The 22,634-nt window shown below is 42.9% G+C and overlaps 1 protein-coding gene across 1 annotated transcript in view; it reads right to left on the bottom strand.

Moving 5' to 3' along the window:
* Positions 1-22,362, bottom strand: part of wdr11 (WD repeat domain 11) — a 47,131-nt gene extending 24,769 nt beyond the window's left edge. The window contains 12 exon segments of the mRNA XM_068725832.1: positions 1,288-1,372; positions 7,569-7,745; positions 11,037-11,137; positions 12,189-12,387; positions 13,196-13,298; positions 15,308-15,473; positions 18,282-18,346; positions 18,348-18,484; positions 18,815-18,988; positions 19,169-19,322; positions 20,902-21,013; positions 22,256-22,362. Of these exon segments, the coding sequence (XP_068581933.1) occupies positions 1,288-1,372; positions 7,569-7,745; positions 11,037-11,137; positions 12,189-12,387; positions 13,196-13,298; positions 15,308-15,473; positions 18,282-18,346; positions 18,348-18,484; positions 18,815-18,988; positions 19,169-19,322; positions 20,902-21,013; positions 22,256-22,341 (1,559 nt within the window). The 5' untranslated portion in view covers positions 22,342-22,362.
* Positions 22,363-22,634: the final 272 nt, after the last annotated feature.

The following is a 22,634-nucleotide window of genomic DNA, read 5'->3' as shown; positions in this document are numbered from 1 at the left end:
GGCCCAATAACCCATTTTTAAATGATTAGGTCCTAAAAGTTGTTAAAAGAATCCAGAGTTATTTTCCTTCCTCTGTTCATGTGAATGAGCCTTAGAAAGAGGCTGGACCGACGGCTGGGAGGCGGGGTCAAAGGAAATGCTTGTGTGCTTGCTTTATTGGCTCATTGATGCAGAAGATCGCCGTATGATCTGGATAGTTTTTTTAAAACTCAATTCAATTAAATATATTTGTAAAGCCCAAAATCTCCCTCAGGCAACTTTACACTTGAAATGTGTGAGAACGATGTATAGAGTATAAACTGAACTGGTTTTCTTCCAAATGACTAGTGAATTGGCAGTGATTGTATATTTCTCACTGTTAACTGGACAAACAGCATGTGTTACATCAGCAGCCTTGGGTAGATCTGCAACATTGGACATCCCTAATTTAACACATCGTCTCCTTCTCTCTACCCTGAATGAACACACAATCCCCCACACACACACACACAGTAAAAAAATAGGCCTTGTAATGCCATTGATTGAGTTGTTGTGATGAATTGATTTGTACGGTATGCAAAGCTGGTCCCATTTTTCAAGTGCATCTGAGCTCCCTCTGTTACATTCAGTTACTTGTTGGGATAAACCTCCCGAGGCATCTCTGCAGTATTTTCGTCAGCTCCTTGAGACTGTGTGGTTGTTTTTTTATATGCTCTGGATTGATGACAAAGTTAGTGGTGGCAGGGTTCCTCTGTTACCTTCACCACTGTACATCACAGGTAAAGACATCGTAAAGACATCGTCACTTCCCAAAATTAAGCATTTTCATTATGGACTTCATGATTTAATTTGCATATAAAAGCAATGCTACTGCAATCTTTGTATTTGGACTCATGTCAAAAAGGTTAAACTAAAAGGATTTTGAGATTTTTTTGTAAAGATCTAGATCATGTACACTATATCTTTAACCACTTTGTCTGTTGGAATCATTTTCATTTTGCCCGTATTTCTTCCAATCAAGAAAACAAAACTCAGCCGATGCTGAGATAAAACCCCCCTAAAGCAAGCTAAGGAACACAGGAGCTGACAAGGCACTGCAATTATGTGACTCCCAATTGCCTCTGCAAACTCTAATGAGCCCAAAAACAATCACCTCAAAATCAATCCCCCTCGAGCTGATTGACTGGCCACTGGGGTTCATCCAATGTGTCAATTTACAGATCTTTCATCTAATGTGGGAACTGGAGCGCTGACCTGGGGACATTCTGCCTGGTTGTACATTGAACTACACAGAAACTAAAATCTTACCTGACTTCACAGGAGTGCACACTGAGCTCTTTGTGGAGAAGACCACTGGTCAGGTTATAGACCAGTACAGACCCATTGCTGGTGCCTGAGAAGAGGAAACAAGAGAAAAGGAGCAGCTCATAAGACACATGAGGCAGACGTATGAAACAGAAGGTCACAAGGCATACAGTGACTTCAGTTAGCAGCATCAACCCTTCAGCAGGATCAGAGACCGTGTGACAGGGCGACACCTCTGCGTGTTCCCCGTCACTGCAGTGGATGTGGATTGAGGCGCCACATCAAAACCCGCGTGTCACTCAGCTCGCAGCCTGAGAACATTGCACCGTTTCATCTGCTGCTGGGAAAACACAGCTCCAACCCTCCGCAGACTCCATCTGATTAAATACTGCCGCTGACGTTTGACACTCTGAGGAGGTTTGACTAAGTGATGTTTCTTTCACATTTGTTCATACTGTAAGTAAAAAAAATCTAACCAAAATTGACTTGAAAGTTATTTTTGATGTTTACCAATCGGGGGGTATAACAAGTTGAAGTTACGACAAGAACTTTCATTTTGTGTTGATTTTGGCGAGTCCCCGTGTATGAAAGTGGGAGTGTTTCTGAGCACCAGTTACTCATTTTACTGCTGCAGGGGTCCGACAGTCCAATATGCGCAGTCCTGGTTCTGGTTCTCCCGTGCCTCCATTCTTTCCAGAGGGCCCAGCAACACAGCCTGGGTCTCCAGAAACATGGCGTCAGTGTTAAGCTCTGCTCCTGGCTGGAGGAGGAGACGCTTCCTCATATAACCAGTTTCCTGGTTATATGATTTTGAGTAATTTAGCATCTTCTGGGGATTTGAACAAGTGTACAAACATAAGCTTGCATTTTGCTTGTTAATTATTTAATGTATATTTGTATAATACGTATTGTGCAGTGATTTATATTGGTGATTATTTGTAATTTACCTTTTTACATTTTAACCAAAACAAGTAATAAGAGCCCATATCTACACTTTCAGCTTCACACCATAAAAAGCTGACAACCAATTTAGGTTATGAAAAATAGCCTTTTCATGATTGTGTACAATGCCATTTGCTTATATCACATTAGTGGGGAAAACAAGCAGTTGTAAAAAGCACAACACAATTGAGGTTATAACCTAAGCGAGGAAGCTGAAAGACGCAGTAATTAAAATAATTGCTCAATTCTGGAAACATTGCAAAAAAAAACAACAACGCTGCAGCAGATGTGAAAGCCAATCAAAAGTCCATTCTCACGATGCTTTGATAGTGTTCAACAAGGTTTGGTCATTTCTTTTCTTTTTTTTCAAATGTTTATGGTGAACACACGCAGGAGCTCATCTACTTCTATGATTATCCTTTTATTCTATGAGTGTGATGGCTCCAGGTTGATGTGCCCCGTCCCTCTACTAAGGACTGATCAGTCTGCACTTGGCTTCAGCGAGAAGACCACATGCTGACACAACATCTGGAGGTGGCGATAGGCAGTGCCGCATAGGCATCTGTGTGTGTGTGTGTGTGTGTGTGTGTGTGTGTGTGTGTGTGTGTGTGTGTGTGTGTCTTCCTGTGCAGCTGGTAGATGTCAGGCATACAGGAAGTGGGTGGATGGAGATAAACATAGATACTCCTGTCCCCGAGTTGCCTCACAGCCAACACGTGTTTACTTTAATCAAGCTAATCAAGAAGATGCTGCCCCTCCGTATGGTGAAGTGAGAAATGAAAATCACTGACTTTGATTCTGGAACAGATACTTCAAACATGACAGCAAATAGAAAATGACCTCTAGCTAGTGTTAAAGCACTTTGGCTGTTTTGAACTAGCAAAGCTGTATTGATAAATCAGGTTCTTTTTCTTTCTTACCAAAACTGAGATTAAAAGATTGACACCACACTCATATATAGCTGGTGATGCCACAGCAGCTGCTGGTTAGCTTAGCTTAATGCTTAATGTAAAGACTATCTATAAACCTTTCAAATTAACATGATAGATCTTGCTTGTTTAGTCCGTACCAAAAACATTAGTGCAAAAACTTAAAACTTGTGGTTTCACATGAGGTGACTCAAAGTAAAGACAGATTGAAGGAAGTCACTGCACACGGCCAATCACACAGGCAACTGTTATTATGTTTCCAGTCTTTATGAGAAGCTAAGCTAACCAGCTGCTGGCTGTAGCTTCATATTTACCATACAACATAAGAGTGGTATTAATCTCCTCATCTTACTCTTATAGTGTATTTCCAAAAATGTGAAACTAGTCATTTAAATATGGCCAATGCCAACAGCACAATTAAGCAAACACACTTTATAACTGGATGATGGCTAATCTTCTACACTGTTGTAAAGAGTTCTGCTTCATCATAATGAGCAAATTATTTGATCCTTGTCGAAATTATAAGAATAATGTTGTTGCATTTGGTGCATCAAATCTGAAACCAATCTTAAATGTAATATGTTTCAACAACAAGCACAGCTGATGACGGCGCTGAACGTAACGGATATTGCCTTTGACAGACCAACGGAGCTAAGAACAAGAATTAGTCCATCTGAGAATTGTGTTGCTTTTTGGGACGCATGCCTCAGTAGCTTCCTTCATATCAGGCGTTTACTTCTCACATTTTGTCACGTACAAATTTATGTTTTTGCTGTGTTGATACTTTATCTCACTCTTAATGCCGTTTCTTTCTGCAGATCCAAACAATGCAGCAAAGAATAGCTGTCGGGCGAGCTCGGATTAATAATTAGACATGCCACCCTCAGATGATTAGGAACGGATGTCAGGTTGTCGGTGTTTGTCTACACGTCACTGAAAAGTAAGGCTCTGGGCCTTGTATCTATCTGTAATGGAGCTGTCAGGTCACACAAAGATGACAGTGTTTTAGACAGAAGACCAGACAGCGTTGCTTCTGGGTAGCTCGGTTGAATGCACAGCCTCTGTAACCTTTCCCTCTCTCAGTCATCCCGGGCAAGGGGCCTGAATGACAGAGAGGGGGGAGGCGAGAGAAGGAAATAGAGAAAACAGAGATGGGGAAACCCTGCCCTTCTGTCCAGCTGTAATGAAACTTCGGCTGGCTGCTTTCACACCTTCGGCAGTGAGATCTCATCTCTTGCTTTATTTGCACCTAGTGGAAGGTGTAAAAACTCGGTTTCCTTCGGTTGTTCTTCTGACTGGTGTCGCTTCACAGAGACTCCCTATTAACTCAACTACACATTAGGGAGAAGCATAACGCAGAGCTCAACAGAGGCCAAGAAAGAGAGCGAGCTGTGTCTGCCAAGAACTCGGCCACGGATCGCTGTGGATTTAATGATCAGGTGTATTCTCTGGCTCTCGGTAAACAAAAAAGGTGACAGAAGCCGACACCTGCCAGAACAGCTGTCACAATACCAACCTCGGCATCATTACTGAGTAGGAGGCAATAGCAATTGTTAACCGAGAATGTATTCAATTTATTATTAATTTAAGTATCGGATTCAAAGACTCCAAATGTGGCAGTTTGTTGTTATTGTAACTTCTACCTTGTTGCATTAATATATGCATCATTTCCTACTGTGCTAATACAAGAACTTGGCTGGAAATGGAATATATAAGCCTGAAGATGCGATTTTAATTAAAAATACTCACACCTTCACCTTTCAGCAGATATGAGCCATCTGCTTAATCCCCAATATAATTATCCACTTCCCGAAACTTACTATTCACACGACAGCTCACAGGAAGTGGAACAAAAGGCACAATTCAATAATGCAGCTCGAGAGTGTTTAACTACTTGACTCTGCAAACTGACTATGGGGACCTGACGAATGATGTGCATAGAAAACTCAATTGCCCTTGTTCTAGTTTTAGATGCAGGACGCCACTGGGAGCCAGCTGTGCCAAGTCAACCGCACACCATCTGTAGCGTGGAGCGCTCCTACTGCCCTCCACATCCAGAATTCACAAACCAAAAAAAATGACAGGTCTGTGACTGAAAAGTGTTTTTGAAATTGCTGCTTTCAAAGAATGGTGGTTGCTGTTATTTCTTTGAGGTAGACACGCCCCTTCACTTAAAACAAAACACGCCTGAGACAAATCTATAAATAACAGACGGAGAAGAGCAGTGGTCATCCCTTGAGGCCTTTTAGAGCCATCGCAGTCATTAAGTAATAATGTGTAGTGAACCTCAGTGATCTCTGCACCCCCCCCCCACCATTGTGGGCTTGATGCACATATCAAAGTGACAAATGGTTGACGGTGTTGCTATTCATCTGCTTGTCTGTGGGTGGCGATGTATCTCTGAGATGTGATTTATTTATGTGGGCTATGTCAGGGGACAGAACGTAGCCAGTTCCTCAGCGTGACAACTAAACTGAAGACTTGCTGCGTCGGGCAGAGAACAGCAGTACGTACGCCTGGGCCTTCAGATACTCTCTCACTCTCTCTCTCACTCTCTCTCTCTCTCTCTCTCTCTCTCTCACACTCTCTCTCACACTCTCTCTCACACTCTCTCTCACACTCACACACACACACACACACACACACACACACTCACACACACACACACACACACACACACACACACACACACACACACACACACACACACACACTTAATTTCCGATTTAAATTGACACTTTTATAATGTTATGCATCATTGCAGTGGAGAAGATAGAGTAGCTTTTGAAGAAAATGGCTATGCTAATCTAAAAACAAATATCCTCTCTCTCGTCTGGCAGCGGTCTTTGGGGAGAAATAGCGGAGGCTGATATTTTATATTAGGTCTGTGGCTTTTGTATTGTTTGAGGCCGCACAGTCAGATTTAATGGACTGTTTCTTTCTGTCTTAAAGTTTCAAATTCAAAGAAATGATTTGCATATTCTGACATTCTGATGTTCACATCATATTAGAGGAATCACAATGTTTTTAAACTCAAAGATGAGAATTTGCAATGTGTCAAGATGGTTTAACAGAAGAGTCGGCAAGTTCAAGAACACTTTGCAACTCCAAACACATTTTTCTGCAACCTCAATAGCTTGCATTAATTGGACGACAAAGAGAATATTAAAAGCAAACATTTAAAGCAACATTTAAATTAAAACCTATGTGGGGTACTACTGGGAATTGCTTACCTGGAGATTCTGAAAAGATTCATTCCCTTTGACAGGTCTTTTAGGCAGAGCATATAAATAAATATATTTAATAATTGTGTTGTTGTTCTGAAGTAATGGCCTGCTTGACTCAATGCCTGCCTTCACATCAGTAGCTGTTATTTTCCTGTCCCGTGATCAACCAGTGATTAAGGTCTTGCTCTGCTCTGTTCACTCTATCCAGTGCGATCAAAATGTGTGGCTGCAGCTGCACAATCATCCAGCCCTGTGCCCTCCACAGCAACACTGCATGTGTCGGGCCATCATCACTGGGCAGCGGCATTTCAGCAATCAAACCAGAAAAAGCTTCTGCTTCGCAATGCGTATATCTGTGGTTGTTACAGAGATGGCATGATGAATGACAACCACTGAGACAGAGTACATGTGACAGTTTGAAAAGAAAAAAAAAGATCATTTACAACCATGGCAACCAACCGGCTCTGAGTAACCGGGTCATGATTTCCTACAAGAGACATTGCTGTTGAGTTGTATGTTTTTGGCAGTTTGAGCACCAGAAGCTGAGTGCCATATAGTTCCACTCATTATAATGGAGACAAGGCAGACATCTCTACGGCCAATACCTCCAACACTGACACTCACACCACAACAATCTTGATTGATTAAAAGGGCTACAGGGAAGAGGTCAAATATACATGTTTGATTTGAGGGTGAACGGTCCCTTAAACTAAAGTCATGAACTAATCTAAAAATGGAGGCGAAAACAAAAAAAGATTTGAAAAACTAAGTCCTTATGGGAATTTCTCCCTTCATTCAACTGTGTAAATATAAATGCATGCATTTATTGACAATTCCCCCATTTTTTAGGAAGTTACTGACACTTACTATAGACCTCTTACTCCAATGATCTAAAACATGTTAATACAGCAGGTCATATGCAGGCTAATGTATGTAACATACTAAAGCCTACTGACTGGCTACCAGCGGAGCTTCATCACTGTCCTTCCTTAACCAATTGAAGTTGTCTAGAAAGTGTTTAAGCACTACACACACACACACACACACACACACACACACACACACACACACACAACATGCATCATTTATTGGAGAAGATCTTTTGTTTGGGAATAGAACCCCCAACCCTGCCAGTGGTAGTGCCTTGCTGTTCAGTGCGTTCTGTAGCGTGTGCATTGTTACCTACCTATAGCCAGCAGGGGTTGGTAGTGGTTGATGTTTTTGGTGGTAAGAGGTGGACACATGCGGAGGGCAAACGGTGGGAGTGGCAGACCGGACAGCAGGCCCGTCAGCAGGAACTTCAACTGGACCTCCTGCTGGTTGGATGATGGAGAAAGAGCCTCACCGGCTATCAAGGTCTGCCCTGGAGGTCAAACCACAACACTTGCGACTTAATTAACGAAGCAATTCAACAATATTAAACACAGTAAATCTAGCCTGCTGAACATTGCTACAAGAACATGAGAAGTGTCCATTAAACGTCCTCCTTTCTTTCTATTTTTCATGGATCTAAAACCAGGGCATGCAATCTGCAATAACTCAGTATTACAACGTGAACTGTATGACAAAATTACAGAGACAATTTATGGGTTTGAAACTCCAATTAGGAATGTCCTCATATGTCCTTTGGCCCTGGTTGACGTCGTTAAATGTTGTGTATGCTTTAATACAACTGAGTCCAATTTAATATCTTGGCATACACAGAATTTAGTCAAGCTGATCCAATTTAGGTGAGACGTCTGGAAGCTGAATAAGTCTGCATGAAGAAAGTATGACTCTACTCGACTGGTTCCCTATAACTTTTCATATTCTGTTCTACAGTACTTTATATAATATGTGCGAGGTGGTTTCGATCTGTAAATGTTTTTTGTGTGTGTGTGTGTGTGTGTGTGTGTGTGTGTGTGTGTGTGTGTGGGGGGGGGGGGGGGTGGGGGGGGGGGGTTCTGGACAGAATTTAGACAGCTCTGAAGCGACCATCCGAATGGATATCTCATTAAAACTGCAACAGTTTATTTGTCTGTGACAGTAAGTGGGTCACGCATTTGCAAAAATGTGCTTGAGGAAGAGGTTACACCATTCCAGCAGAGCACAACGAGACATTTCTTTAGAGCTGGCGCACTTACAAAAACCAAACGTGTCAGAAAAATCAAACGCCAGCAAATGAAGCAAAATTTAGGACACAATATGACAAACTATGACGCGAAGCTACCCGACGTACCGACAGCATTAACTATGGATGTGCAGCTCCTGCTACAACTCCAGATGAGGCTGCATATACGCCCTGATTTTGTGTAGGTGTGAGTCATCGAGTGACACGGCGTCATTCGTCCCCCGATGAAGGCATAAGTCGGGACATGTTGGAATAAACCTAATCTTTTGTAGCTTAGAGGGAACTGTGCGGTTATCTCTCTATTCGCTCCTTTTTTCCAGAGCTCTAGACAGCCATTTGTGGCAGAGCTCATTAGCCTTCTTACAAAATAACACCTTCAACTTGGCTTTACCGATCTCATCCAAAGCTGTTCATCGGCTGGAGTGGAAAAGCTCACACCATTCGACTGCAGCTGAAGCCAGCAGAAAACAACCAACACAGTTTATTTCATTAAGGGCAGTTGGGCAGCTTTAATGATCTGAAAGAATTTGGAGTCGAGACAATTAAGCCACAGACCCAGAAGAAACTATATGCTCTCTCTACTTAGCTGATGTCATAAAATGCAACATCAGTTTTCACCATAAATACAAGCCCACGGTCTTTTAATATTTTCAAAGACATAAACACACTCTATTTTTACTGAGGGATGGATTTGATGGCAATGCTTTTCTCAATCAGACAGTTAATGACAAAAATGATTATGTTCTAAATGAGCAATCCTCTCCTTTTATGTATTTTCTGCAAAGCACAGGAACACCTTTGTTGGTGCAAATGCCTTGAAGATATAATTAGTACTGGCTGAAAAAAAATCCATTTGGTTTTCATTTCTTGCGCCATAATAGTCCACTTTACATTGGAAATTGAATGTCCCTCTATATGAGCGTTCATTGCAGCTTGAAGACATAATAAAATGAGATGAGGGGATAACTCCAAACAAACCAATACATCAATAAAAATATACATATGACCGATTGTCACAAATAAAAATGTGCAATGAAGGCAAATATGGTTTTCCAGGCAGCAGCTCTTTCCTGTAGCGATGATCAGTTTGCCGTCATCCGCAGGATGCCCTTCTTGTGTCGGCCTATCAGCATCAGATTTTAACATCAAGCTTGTTTTTAACAAAATGTTGGAAACTGCAGGCCAGTGACGTTCGCTCATAACAAGAGCTTTAGTCACCAACTGTCAGACAAAGCTATTCCTCCGGGCGGTAGCTGGCTCCAATCTGTGTGTGTGTGTGTGTGTGTGTGTGTGTGTGTGTGTGTGTGTGTGTGTGTGTGTGTGTGTGTGTGTGTGTGTGTGTGCGCACGCAGAGAGACAGCTCTCCCCTTATCCCAGCATAACTACTACTGCTCCACCTCCCCAAGGCCCTCAGCTCACGGGTAGTTTGAATTTCACCGACTACAACTGACAAATGTTTTAAAACAAAAATGAACAAAAGAAAAGAATCCTGCATCACATTACTATTTTATACCTACATTCATCTTTTGACAGGCAGCTGTTGTTCTAAATCAACAGGGAGACGAGAGAGAGAGATGGAAACACATCATAAGCAAAAGGACGAGATGGTAAACAGCGAGTGAGAGAGAAGAGGCCCGAGCACCCACGGGACTCTTTGTGCCGAGCCGCTCAGACTGGGGAATAACGCCGGCCTGTGTAGAGCGCAGAGGAGAAACCAGCAGTCACACATTAAAGTGGAGAGGGAAGGGGGGCCAACTACCTGAAGTACAGTAAGAGATACAAGAGGGCCAGGTACACGTACACACACACACACACACACACACACACACACACACAGCTATGTCTCCTTTCTTTTTAGTTTTCACCTTTACTTTCAAAAATAAAAGCCATCTTTCTATGGAGGATGAAGAAAGAAGAAATGATATGTTGTGAATAGAAAATAACTACACACACTTTTCAGATTATGTTGAATTTAAATGCAATGCAATAAATCTACATATTTTTCTTAGTAATCACACACACACACACACACACACAAACAATACTTGGCCATTTCAAATTGCAAAAAACAAACAATAAAAATGTTCTAACGTGAATTGAAACAAATAATTACAATACCCTGAGGAGGTCTGCAAAAAGACTGAAAATGGTTTGGGGGTAAGGCCAAAGAGACCATGAAGTGGTTTGCAAAGAACAAGGCAGATGTTCAGCAGGGGCCAAGTCAAAGCCCTGACCTAAAGGCCAGAAAAGAATCTGTGAACAAAGGTTGCTGTCCATCATCTAAAACCAACAAACCTCTCCCAGCTCAAACAGAACCGCAAAGAGGGGAGAAATCTCCAGATCCAGATGTACTAAACTGCCCATAAACACTGGTAGCTGCTACTTCAATGTTTGAGATTTACATACCGCGACACAACCAGGTGTGAAAACTTTGAAGGGGGGTGTATTCACTTTCTACCCACTGTGTGGGACATTTTGCTATGCTGAAGACCCCAACATGTGTGCTACTCGCTAGACGGTGCCGATGGCGATGTGTGAAATTACCGATCATGCTGTTGAGAGAGAGATCCTGAATCCTTTTCTGGTTTAGACCCAGTGGAGCTCCACAAAATGACACGGGGGTGTAGAGCGGCGACAGACCGGAACTGAGACAGAGGGGGAGAGAGATTATTAATCATGAACATTTTTTAAAGCATGTACAAACCAAGAGAATGGAGAGCGATAAATGAATATTACTTGTGTGATGAATGTGTTCCACCTTTTAATAAATTACCGAACCAGAGGGAGACAGCAGTATTCATGGGGGACGACATGTCTACTGATTCCTTGTATTGATAGAAGGCAGCTCAATAAAACAAAAATGTAATTAAATAAAATACAATAACAGAAAAGATTGCTCGTAAAGAATATTTCCATGACTGCTGTGATGGAGCTTCTACAGCTTATAACTGAGTGAAATGTTCCACTCTACATGACTCTGTTTAATTTATCTCTAAATGCTTGGCACACCGTGACTAAGAGAGAAGGTAACGGGAATCATTATTTATGTCGGTACATCAAACCTGGGCCAAACCACCTTTATAGGAATATGTTTGGGGACACCAGAGCACAAGAATGTTAAAACGACCACAAGGAAGCATCAGATTATCGATCGAGTGTGGTGCGGAAGACAACTGCCATCTTTGCAGTAGTACTGAAATAGAAAGCCCATCCGTCTGAGACTGCAGAGCAAATTAATTCAAACACGGCTATAATAAGATCATTCATCACAAAGTGGCAAAAAGCAAGAGCACGCCGTCCCTCATCCCGAGATTTCTGTTGTCGGCCAAAAATACATTCTGGTTTGAAATGCTCGCAGGCAGACAGACCTCTCCCTGCCTAGCACAGGAAGCCAACTACAGAGAGAAACACACAAATGTCTCCTCGACTGCAGCGAGAGAGTGCTCCATCAAAGGGAAGCAGGCCTCATCAATGATAGCTAAACTCTGTGCACCCCCTACCGAGAAGACTGAATTTAGGTCAGAGGATTAGGTTGAAAGTCAGTTTTTAAAGTATTCCAAACTTTTAACCGTTACCTCTCCCTGCTACTTCAGCCACAAAAATGTAATGTAGCTTCGCAGAATTATCTGTGTGTGTGTGTGTGTGTGTGTGTGTGTGTGTGTGTGTGTGTGTGTGTGTGTGTGTGTGTGTGTGTACCTGGGGTTGACAGCAGGCTTGCCGGTGTGGGCTTTGAGCTCCCACAGCATGGCTCTGCCGTCGCTGACCATTAGCGCAGCGTTGTTTTCGTTGACGGGACAGATCACCATGCGATACGGCCGGACCGTCTTGGTCACTCGGATGGCATCGCACTGAGAACGTAGGTCGTACATGAGCTCGTACACATTCTGCTCGGGGTCTGGTGGAGAGGAGGACGGACGGAGAGAGAAAATAGAGACATAGAAGGAGATATAAAAAAAAAAAGGAAAAAAAAAAAATGTATTAGGAGGGTGGGGGAGTTGACAAAAGGGGAATAAGAGCAAATTTCTGAACACGTGACTGCAAGGGGACAGTAAATAAGGAGGAGGAATAGAAGAAGAAAATATGGAGGAAGACATTGAGTAGATGTTATTAATCAAGGGAATAGAAGCAGAAAGGAGAGGGGAAGTAGACAAGAGTGAGAGAAAGTGTGATTGAGAAAGTGGGGAAGATCATTTTGAATAAATGAGAGGAAAGAAGAGGAACAGAGTAGAGAGATATGAGGAAGGGTTGAAGGAGGTAAGGAAAGAAGACAGGGAATAAGCAAATAAATGACTCACAAAATCAAATGGCAGGAAGAAAGAAAAATGAGGAGCGTGGAAGAGATAGCAAGGAGAGTAGGGAGAGAGAAAGAGAGAGAGAGAGAGAAAGAGAGAGAGAGAGAGAGAGAGAGAGAGAGAGAGAGAGAGAGAGAGAGAGATATTCGGCAACAATGGACTCCCATTGGCCTATAACACTAAGCCAGAGATAAATGACACAGCATGGGGCTACATGCACTGAAACATAGACAACGGCCACAGGCTCTGACTGTGCAGTTAGGATGACTGGGGGGACATCACAGGAGTGAGAGTGGTTTTCTGAGTGAGTACAGTACAGCTAACGTGTGTGTGTGTGTGTGTGTGTGTGTGTGTGTGTGTGTGTGTGTGTGTGTGTGTGTGTGCGTAAGTCTCCGTGAAGAGGTTTCATACCTGCCGCTTCCTCTGCAGTGGTGGTGGAGCGACACACTCGGAGGGTGATGCACCCGTTCTCATGGAGACAGTAGAGGGCATCCCGCTGAGCGCAGGGGATCACCTGAACACAGAGAGAGTCAGGGAGAGCACTGCATCACATACGTGTCAAAAAACAAAGAAGAACACGTCCGTCACAAATGTCCTAATACTCAAGGAGACGTCTTCACGTCGCTTCTTTTGTCCAACTAACAGTCCAAAAAACCCAAAGGAGATTAAATCACAATCAGAAAATAACAAATGCTCAAACTGGAGAAGCTGGAACTGAGGAACATTTGGTGAATTTGCTTGAAAAGTTTTTAATTAATTGTGAAAATAGTTTTCTGTTAATCGAGTAATCAATTAAGCACTTCAGCTCTAGATAGTATAAACAAATATTAGCCATTATGTTAACAAGTGACTACATGCGATAATGGAAGTATTCCGGCTCAATGCGCTCTCGATGGATGAAACAAGCAGAAGGCATCCATTGTTGAGACGCTTGTGTGTACAAGATGAACTGCACTAAGCAACATCATTAAGATGAAAGCATTGTCAGTGCTCAGTTCATTATTTAAATTACAAACAGAAGAACATAGTTTGGGTCATGGCCTACAGTTTTAGTAATTATATGGCATTTTCTATTTATCTTTTTTTTTTAAATAGATTTTGAGCATCACCTTTGTGGTTATTTTCCAACTAATCGTTTGAAGCCCAGACCCTCATCACGTCAGATGTTCAGCTACTGATAAACTCCGTGCACATTGTGTACGTGCCAAATCTGACAGTGTGCAGTATAGATGTATCTATACTTCCCCGTCTTTCCTTGGCTCTGGGATCTTCTACACTCCAGCCTGGACTTTTGCTGAAGCTGTGTCATCAGTCATGCAAATTGGCTGTGTGACAAGCACTTTATAACACTTAAGAAGAGGGTGGCGATGGCCGGACAGAGCCTGAGCGGCTGAGTAATACCTCTCTACTCCTACCTCCTGGCTTCAGGGCTTACTCCTCGACAACAAAGGTTTGTTCTCCACCTCTGTACCGTTTAACCACAGGCACATTTATTAAAACAAGATCACCGACGACCCAAAATAAGTATGATTTATGGAAGTGCAATGAAAAAATAGAACGGAACACAATTCCACGCACACGGAAAATGTCAACTGTCTGTCGGGATAAACTGAGGAGCAATAAACGGGTCCACGTGTCTGCATGCAGGCATAACTTTGAAGGTTATGTGTTTCCAAGGGCATATTATGGCTCAAATAGAATGGGACCACCACAGTGAAAACCGTGAGACCTCCTCAGCGTAATGACAAGCCACCATAATGGCCATTCGTTCAGAGAGAGAGAGCTGGGAGTGAAGAGAGTGACATTAAGAGAGAGTTTCTGTTCCATTACTGGCTCTGCAGCCGTGACAAATCCTTTATCCAACACCCCCGCAGCATTCATCAATTTCCAATTAGAAATCCCGGCCTCAAAAGAAGGGGACCAGCACCTAAAAGGTCACCGGGGCGGCTGAATGTGACAATAGAAATACGGCGGCTGGTGAGGTTTTTCCTGCTGTAGCTAAGGACTGCACAGTGCAGCTGTCAGACCTTGATGAGGAGGGCGCTGAGAGGGTGGATGAAAAGTGGAGAACTTTATCATTCACGGCAGGGGGAATTGGCTTGCTGGAAGATTCATCCATATAAAAGAAATAAAAAATAAAAAAGACAGGTTAAGGTAAAGCCCCTCAAGTAACGCAATAAAAGTAGAAATTGTGCACTGGTGCACTGTGTTCATTTGAGGGGGAGGGAAAGATGGTGGTGTAGGAAGCGCTTTGGAGCGAGACATCCCTGCATTTACCTCACCAACTAAGACGTCGCTGTAATGCAAAGACAACTTCTAAATGCACAGCAGGAACGCCTCTCCATCACACTCCATCACATTAGAAAAAAGGACGAAAGCTGACCTGAAAAAATTTGCCACCTTCTTTCCACCAAAAACGACGACGGTCAACTCTTTTTAGGTTTGCGCTTTCCACGAACTTCACGCTTTACCAAGATCCCCAAATACACAGATTTTGCCCGTACATGTAAAGCGGTGTCTCACCTGTACGAAGGGCATGCCGGATCGCTCGATGGCCACCACGCCCACCGTCTGGCTGAGCTCCAGGTCCAGGATGAGGATCTCTCTGGGATAGAGCAGCAGCATGTGGTTCCTCTTGGATGGCAGGTAGGACAGCTGCAGGCAGTCGTTCAACGTCACCGCCTCCGCACTACGGCGCCAAGAGACGAAAGAGGAAATTCATTTCAGCGTGAGGTTGGTTTTTTTTTTTTACTTGGAAAAAAGGTAAGATAAAAGCCCGAAGCACATTTGTCTATTTATTGATAAACTAATGTATTCCTACATCTGGCCACTGTTTTGCATACTTGTTTTAAACTAAATGTACTGCACACAGGACATGTTTGAAGAGGCTAAAAGTATATTTGAAGGACTAGAAATGAATAAGTTTCATTCAGCACACACATCACCAAAGATATAATGAGACTCTGCAGTATCAACACATATGAAATATGCAAATACACCAATGTGATGATGGATGAGAAAGTCTTAAAACAAGTTTAATAAAAAAACTGTCTCATTTTCGAGGATCAACTTGATCTTTATTTACGCCGTCTAGCGCAGAAGGCTGAATGAATTAGTTATTACTGATGCGGCCTCCGTGAGTCTCAGGCAGATGAGGGGGAACTGAGAAGTGAGTTTGGTCTAATAGTAGGAGGCTGATGAATTAAGCGGGTATCGGCAGCGTCAGACAAAAAAAAAAAAAACAACCTTCTATTATTTTGTGTGTCGTAAAAATGTTAAGCTCAGTCTGTTGTGATTAAAAACTAATTACAAAGACCATCATCCACGGCAGCAGCCAGGTGCGATCCAACAAAGCAGTCACAAATGTTTAGCGCTTCCATCAGGAAGGAACAGAGGGCTGATCTTCTCAAAGTTTATGAGCGGGACCATGGCAATAACTCATTCCTACAGCTTCATTCCTCTAAGTCCCCATGAGATCAAATAAAGGAGAGACAAACCTTAGAACACAATGGAGATCATTATCCTCTCGGGGGGATAACATGGACTCAAAAGGGGAACCTTTAAGAGTCGCTGAGCTAAACCACTCCGTTACCGGCTCACTGAAGTCAGGCGAGGCGGCGAAAGGGCCAGAAACATCTGAGCCACCAAAGGCAGAACATCAGAAAGAAACTGTGAAAGAGACTTCTGTGTCTTAGATGCAACAAAAAGAAGAAGAAGAAAACGACTTCGGAAAGAAAAAACAGAAAAAGAGAGGAGAAAGTCGGGTAAGCCCTCACAAAATATTAAGCTGCACAATTACCGAAACATCACACACTCCTCACATCTCACTCCATCATTGCTCTGAATAAGCCATGAAGGATGCAGAAGTCTGTGGATCATTACACGAAGACACATGAACACGTGCGCACATGCAGCGCGCGCGCACACACACACACACACACACACACACACACACACACACACACAGAGTGTGAGTTGTGCAACGGTGCGTTTTGGTAGCGCCGGAGGCAATCTCAGGTTTTCTAAAGAACTCCCTGGCTTCTATCGTTTAATCATGTTCAATAAACATGAATGACCCCGAGGACAAACAAATCAAATAGTTATTATTATACATTATTTAGTCACTTCAGCTTAAGCTTCTCATGTCTAGACAATTCAGAATAAACACGCACAACTCAATACCGGCAGGCCGACTTTAGCTTGGATTTGCACATGGGCACCAAATGTGTGCATGATAACTTGTAGAACAGAAATATTTACATATGTATTTTACAGATTTTCATGGAATCAAAGTATTTTGTTATCGTCTAAGGAATGAATCGAACCTCTACATGTAGTAGTTTCATCGTTTGAGGGAGAGTCTGCCATCCACACACTGGACCACGGCGTCGAAATATCCTCAGGAGAAGTGATATTTAATTCATAGATATTGCATTTCTGACACAATGTTCATGCGTGTTTGCGAATGAACAGGCCGATGTCCATCATCGACTAAACAACCGGATTAGCGGATGCCTGATGAGACACTAATGTGCGTAACACAGTACTGTATTCACACGTCTCCGATAACCTTCCGAGGGAGCAGAGTCTTGTTTAAATCACCCATCTATCAACCTGCAGACACACAGAGCCAGAGAGCAGACATACTGTACTGAACATGATGAACACCCGAAACAGACACGCGGACAAAAAGGCAGGCTGATGGGAGACGGCGTTCTCTGGGGGGCAATTACACACTGCGCGAAAGATGAGGCGAGAAGGTGTCACATAGACACAAAGAGCGAAAAGGACAAGGTGAGAGAGATGAGTAAGATTAATGGCGTGTGTTAATAGAGCTGGTTGAGTAGGTGGACGCAGCAGGCCGGGGCGTTGCTGCTATAAATAAGCCCGTCTGACAGTCACAAGCGCTCAGGAAGGGAAGCTGCCAGCACATCAAACAAGCCTTTGGTCGCTGATCCGCTGCAACTTTTTGAAAAGTATGGCTTATAGAATTTCACAAGTTTGTCACTTAATGGCATGAAATGAGGTTAGTCACTACTTCTCATGAGTATTGAAAAAAAATGGGGAGTCGTAAAATCAAATTGCATCGATTGATCTCCAGACCGAGGCTTAATCGATGTGATGGCTTTAACCCCGAAAAAGCGGAAATTTGAACTTTGAATCGATCAGTCTCGAATGTCGACGGTTGAACGAACAAACAAGCTCAGGCACAACCAGAATCCATTCTTATTCTCACACAGCGAGGCCTGTCAGTTCATCCTCTTACAGAAACATCACACCTGAGAGATCCCTCTGTAAGAGGCCTCAGGCGTGACAAATAGCCACATGTCATCCCTCCCAAAAAGACCAGGTGTCAGGGTTCACTTTCAACAGGTCAGTTAACGTACTGAAAAAGGGGGAATAGCAGCACAAGTTACACAGAGAACAAAAGAAGTGGATATAGATTTTAGAAATGGTTTTCAATATGCGATCAACGTATTCACGCGTCACAACTTACGTGGGCTTTTCATTGGTGATGAGCACTTTGACCTTGTTGAGGGCCTTCTTGGCGCCGGTAGTGGCCGGGGGTGGCGGTGGGGGCAGGCTTGGTGTGGGCGGGGCTTGCGTGGGGGCTGGCGATGTAGACCTTTTTGCCGGCGCTGCCCGGTGGTTTAGAGTGGGAAAAGTCTGTGATGAAGACTATTCCTTCGCTGGTCAGCACTGCACAGAGAAGAATGATTTTAAAAACATTGTGAAGATGCATTTGCTAGTAACAGCTGTCAGTATAGAGTCAGCAACTCAGCATCTGTCACTCGAGAAAGTATCAATTTCCCTTTATTCCTGCTTTTCACAAAAAAAGTGAAGGATGGAAAGTGTGATGCTACCAGCAGTGAGCATAACTGAAAGTCATGTATCTCTCTAGAGCTGGTCTCTCTGATATGTGTGTGACACCCAGCTACAATGTAGAAATTTAGAGACCTGACGCATATATGTGGGAGGGAAAATGACACACTGCTGTTTTGTTTTTTTTGGAGCGTGTTGTTCACCTACACGCCATGTTGGAGGAGTCAAAGGGGTCAAAAGAGAAGGAGAGGATGTTCTCGGCGTAGCTCTTCTTCCACAGCTTGGTGCCCGTGTCTCCGTTCCACAGGACGATGTAGTTGGGAGGGTGGATGGCCAACAGCAGATCGCGAGACGCATCCTGAGTCCACAGCCACTCCAGGTCTGGCAGAGGACGAGCGAGACAGAGGAGGATGAGGGAATGAAGAGGAGGAAAGACAGAGAATGAGGGTAAGAGCATCGTAATGAAAACAAACTGCCAACAGCAGCTCCAAGTTTCTCCTTGACAGTGTCGCCAATCACTCAACGGGGGGGGGGGGGGGGGGGGGGGGGGAGATCTCTTACCCTGGATAGGTTTGGAGTGCTCCTGGATCTCACAATGGGCGGTGCCGCTGACCACATCCCACACTATGATCTTCCCCGAGGCGTCTCCCGAAGCCAGCCGCAGACAGTAGGGAGAGCTCAAGTTGTGGTAGTAGTTTTCCCTCGACCACCTCACCTATCAAACACAGAACGCACGCTGAGTGTCTGGCAGATGATGCATTTGACTCCACAGCTGGTGCAAAGACCTTCTGGTTAACTGTAGATCTATACAGAGCAGGTCTTGTAGTTTAAACGTGGGCTTAGTGGAGAAAGGTGCAGCCTACGCAGGTTCTATCACTAAAAAGACAAATGACTCTACGAACAAGTTGGTGGTTTTCAATTACTGATCTTGTATCTGTTCCTGAATAGGCATGCACTTTACTGTGGCTACTTCTTTCTTTTCTCGTGTCAGGCTGGTGGGTGAGGAATGGCCCGCTGCTGTCGCCGCGGTGCTTTAGAAGATTAAAGTGTGCTTGGGAGTGACGAACGAGAGCCTCGGATTGAGCTCATGCACTGATAATCACCATGGAATTTATTGCCCATTATTTACCCTTCTACAAAACACGGAGACATCGAACATATAGACACACATAGGCTAACACACACACACACACACACACACACACACACACACACACACACACACACACACACACACACACACACACACACACACACACACACTAAAGAGGACTATCCGTCAATACAGGAGCAACCTTTACACAGTGAGCTGAATGTGTCTGCCAGAGAGGGATGACAACAACTTAGCTCAAGGTTACACACTGCTTATGTTAATACTGGGTGATGAAATATTACTCCATCAGCAGGTGTGTGTTTTGTATTGCTCCTGGAAAGCAAAAGAAACGGACACATAAAGGGACACACAGCCTTACATTAACAGTGAGTGCTCTACAGACGTCTGAAGCTTACAATCCGTACCGCTGACTTTAAGGGGAACATTTGTGCTTCCAAAAAGCAGGTTTGAGATTGCCGAAGAGCAAAATAGCAAAAAAGAAGATAAACAAGTGTCCCGAAGGAGCCAACATATTCTTCTCACATCAAGTAGACAGATTTGTCACAATCATGTTTAACCTATTTGATTGTGGCCTTTTTATGTTACAGCTTTACGTGCGTGAGGGTTTTTGGCATGAATGTTTCAATTGTAATTTATTTTAATTATTATTTCACTACTCTTATATTGTTTTATTTTAGTTATTGTCGTATGTTTTTCACATTTTCAAACTATTTTAAATAGTTTTTGTCAGTGTTTGTCTGCCCTATCTATCTTGTAAAGCACTTTGTAAGCTTTGCTTTGAAAAGTAATATATGAATAAAGTGAATTATTGTTATTACTTATTGACGGATATCAAATTCTATTTTTCTAGCGTATGGAGCAATTATTGGTAAATTAATTGATGAGTCAAATTGAATAATTGGTAAATTCTTCCACCCATTATTCAAGCACGAATCAGCTCCTCAAAAAGGAAGATTTGCTTTTCTACTTTCTCTGACAGTCAATGACAACCCTCTGGGGTGTGGGAGATTGTTTTGGGCATTTTTCAGACGTTTATGACATTTTATAGACTAAACAATATATATAATTGAATTCAGATAATAATTAACAGAGGGATCAAAAACAAATCGATACTCACAGCCCTGCTACGAAGAAACAAATAAACAGATCAGCTGTAAGACAGTTTACTTAGGAAACTCACCTTGACCACATTAGCTTTGTGCCTCTCCAACACCTGGATGGTCTGAGACGTCTTTGGATCGATGATGAGAATACTGGAGTGACATCCCTGAGCTATCAGCCCTTGCCAACCCCTACAGCGAATGAAAGTCAGAGAGAATGATAGGAAGTCACTCGGCCATTGAGAGTCATTGAGCCAACTTCAACTTAATTGTCGCTTTATTTATCTTGCAACCAGATAAGACATAAAACAACTCATAAACACATAGGCCCACGGACTCAGGTACACAAAAATGTAATAAAATACATAAATATATCAAGCTATAGCAGGAAACCTAAAGTATGCCATCGCTGAAACCATCTTCATCATCATCATCATCATCATCATCAGCGCCCAGTAATGGAAAACTAATCATTTAAGAGTTTGGTAAGCTGCCCTTTGATAGTCTACTTCTCCATATGAAGGGTAACCATACACAGGGTGAGCTGTGCCTAAGGCCTCATGAAGCAAACTTCAACATCAATGATCATCAATCCACTCCATGTCTGTCATCATACTCCAGTGTGCATACAACATCTGCACCCATAGGTGGCTGGACCAAAATCCCGACTGCACAAAAATCACAGCTCAATTTCACATCAACTTTTGAAGTTCCAATATGAACTAAGGCTGTTTTTTGTACACACAGGATATTGATTAATGAGCACTGGTGTAAACAGGCTGATGCAACGCACAGCTGGAAGAAGTGTGTGACTGTAAATCAAAATATGGGAATAATAACAGGAAAAAAACAGAGTAGCTGCAGGGTAAAATGACACTATTTAGAACAAAAAGCATTACTACCTCATAATCCACATGATGTCTGAGGGGAATAATATTCAGAACAGTTACACTGACTGTTTCTATTCAAAGTGATTAATGCAGTGAGAGGTTTCAGTTGTAATAATTAATAAAAAAAAAAGTTAATAATTGCAAGCTCCATGTGCATTATGTGGAATAAAAGCGACTTTTATCACAAACAATGACCTAAAGGAAGTCACACTGCAGCCACGCTCCCTGCTGGATCACTACGGGGAGATGAGGGTTAAGGAAATGCACCAGGCCCAGCAGACTGTCACACCACATCACATCACATCACATCACATGACACCAGATTCCCTCACGTTACGTGATTCTCTGTGTTGTTGACCCAAAAAAAACTACATTATCGGCATCCATTGCCACTACTGTCTTCGCAGGCAGCGTGAAGGGGAACAATATAATGAAACGGATACAATGTAATTAGCTTTGTTGACACCATCTATCGTCAATCAGCGCGTCTTGACTAAACGAAGCAGCTACAAAATTATGCTAGCGGAAGAGGTGCAGTACTCACCAATCTACAGCGGTTTTATTCTGCAAATTTAGAGTGCCAGTCAACGTCCGAGCCGCGAGTTTGATGTTGACCGTGTACGGAATCATTATTGTTGAACAGTATTTATGCTACATTAATAGTTGTTGTCAAAAAGCTGAAACAATTGTTTAGCTTCTGTGGTTCGCCTCTGATGACAATTCCAACAGGAAGTGTAGCGGTGTTTGCAAATGGTTCACCGTAAGGAAACAAACCCCAGCGAAACAAGGTTCCACATGCGACACCTTGCATTTGTCAGTCCGGAAGCAAAATGTTATTTAAATGAATACATTCTCTCAAAACGACATATGATTTTATTACGATGACAAGTAAAAAAAAAATTGTTGAGATATCATTTTAAAGT

The sequence above is a fragment of the Cebidichthys violaceus genome, unplaced genomic scaffold (assembly GCF_023349555.1).
Source record: "Cebidichthys violaceus isolate CVI_PGR_0920_01 unplaced genomic scaffold, fCebVio1.0.p SCAF_10, whole genome shotgun sequence".
NCBI classification, from domain to species: domain Eukaryota; kingdom Metazoa; phylum Chordata; class Actinopteri; order Perciformes; family Stichaeidae; genus Cebidichthys; species Cebidichthys violaceus.
This window is presented reverse-complemented; position numbering and strand designations above follow the sequence as displayed.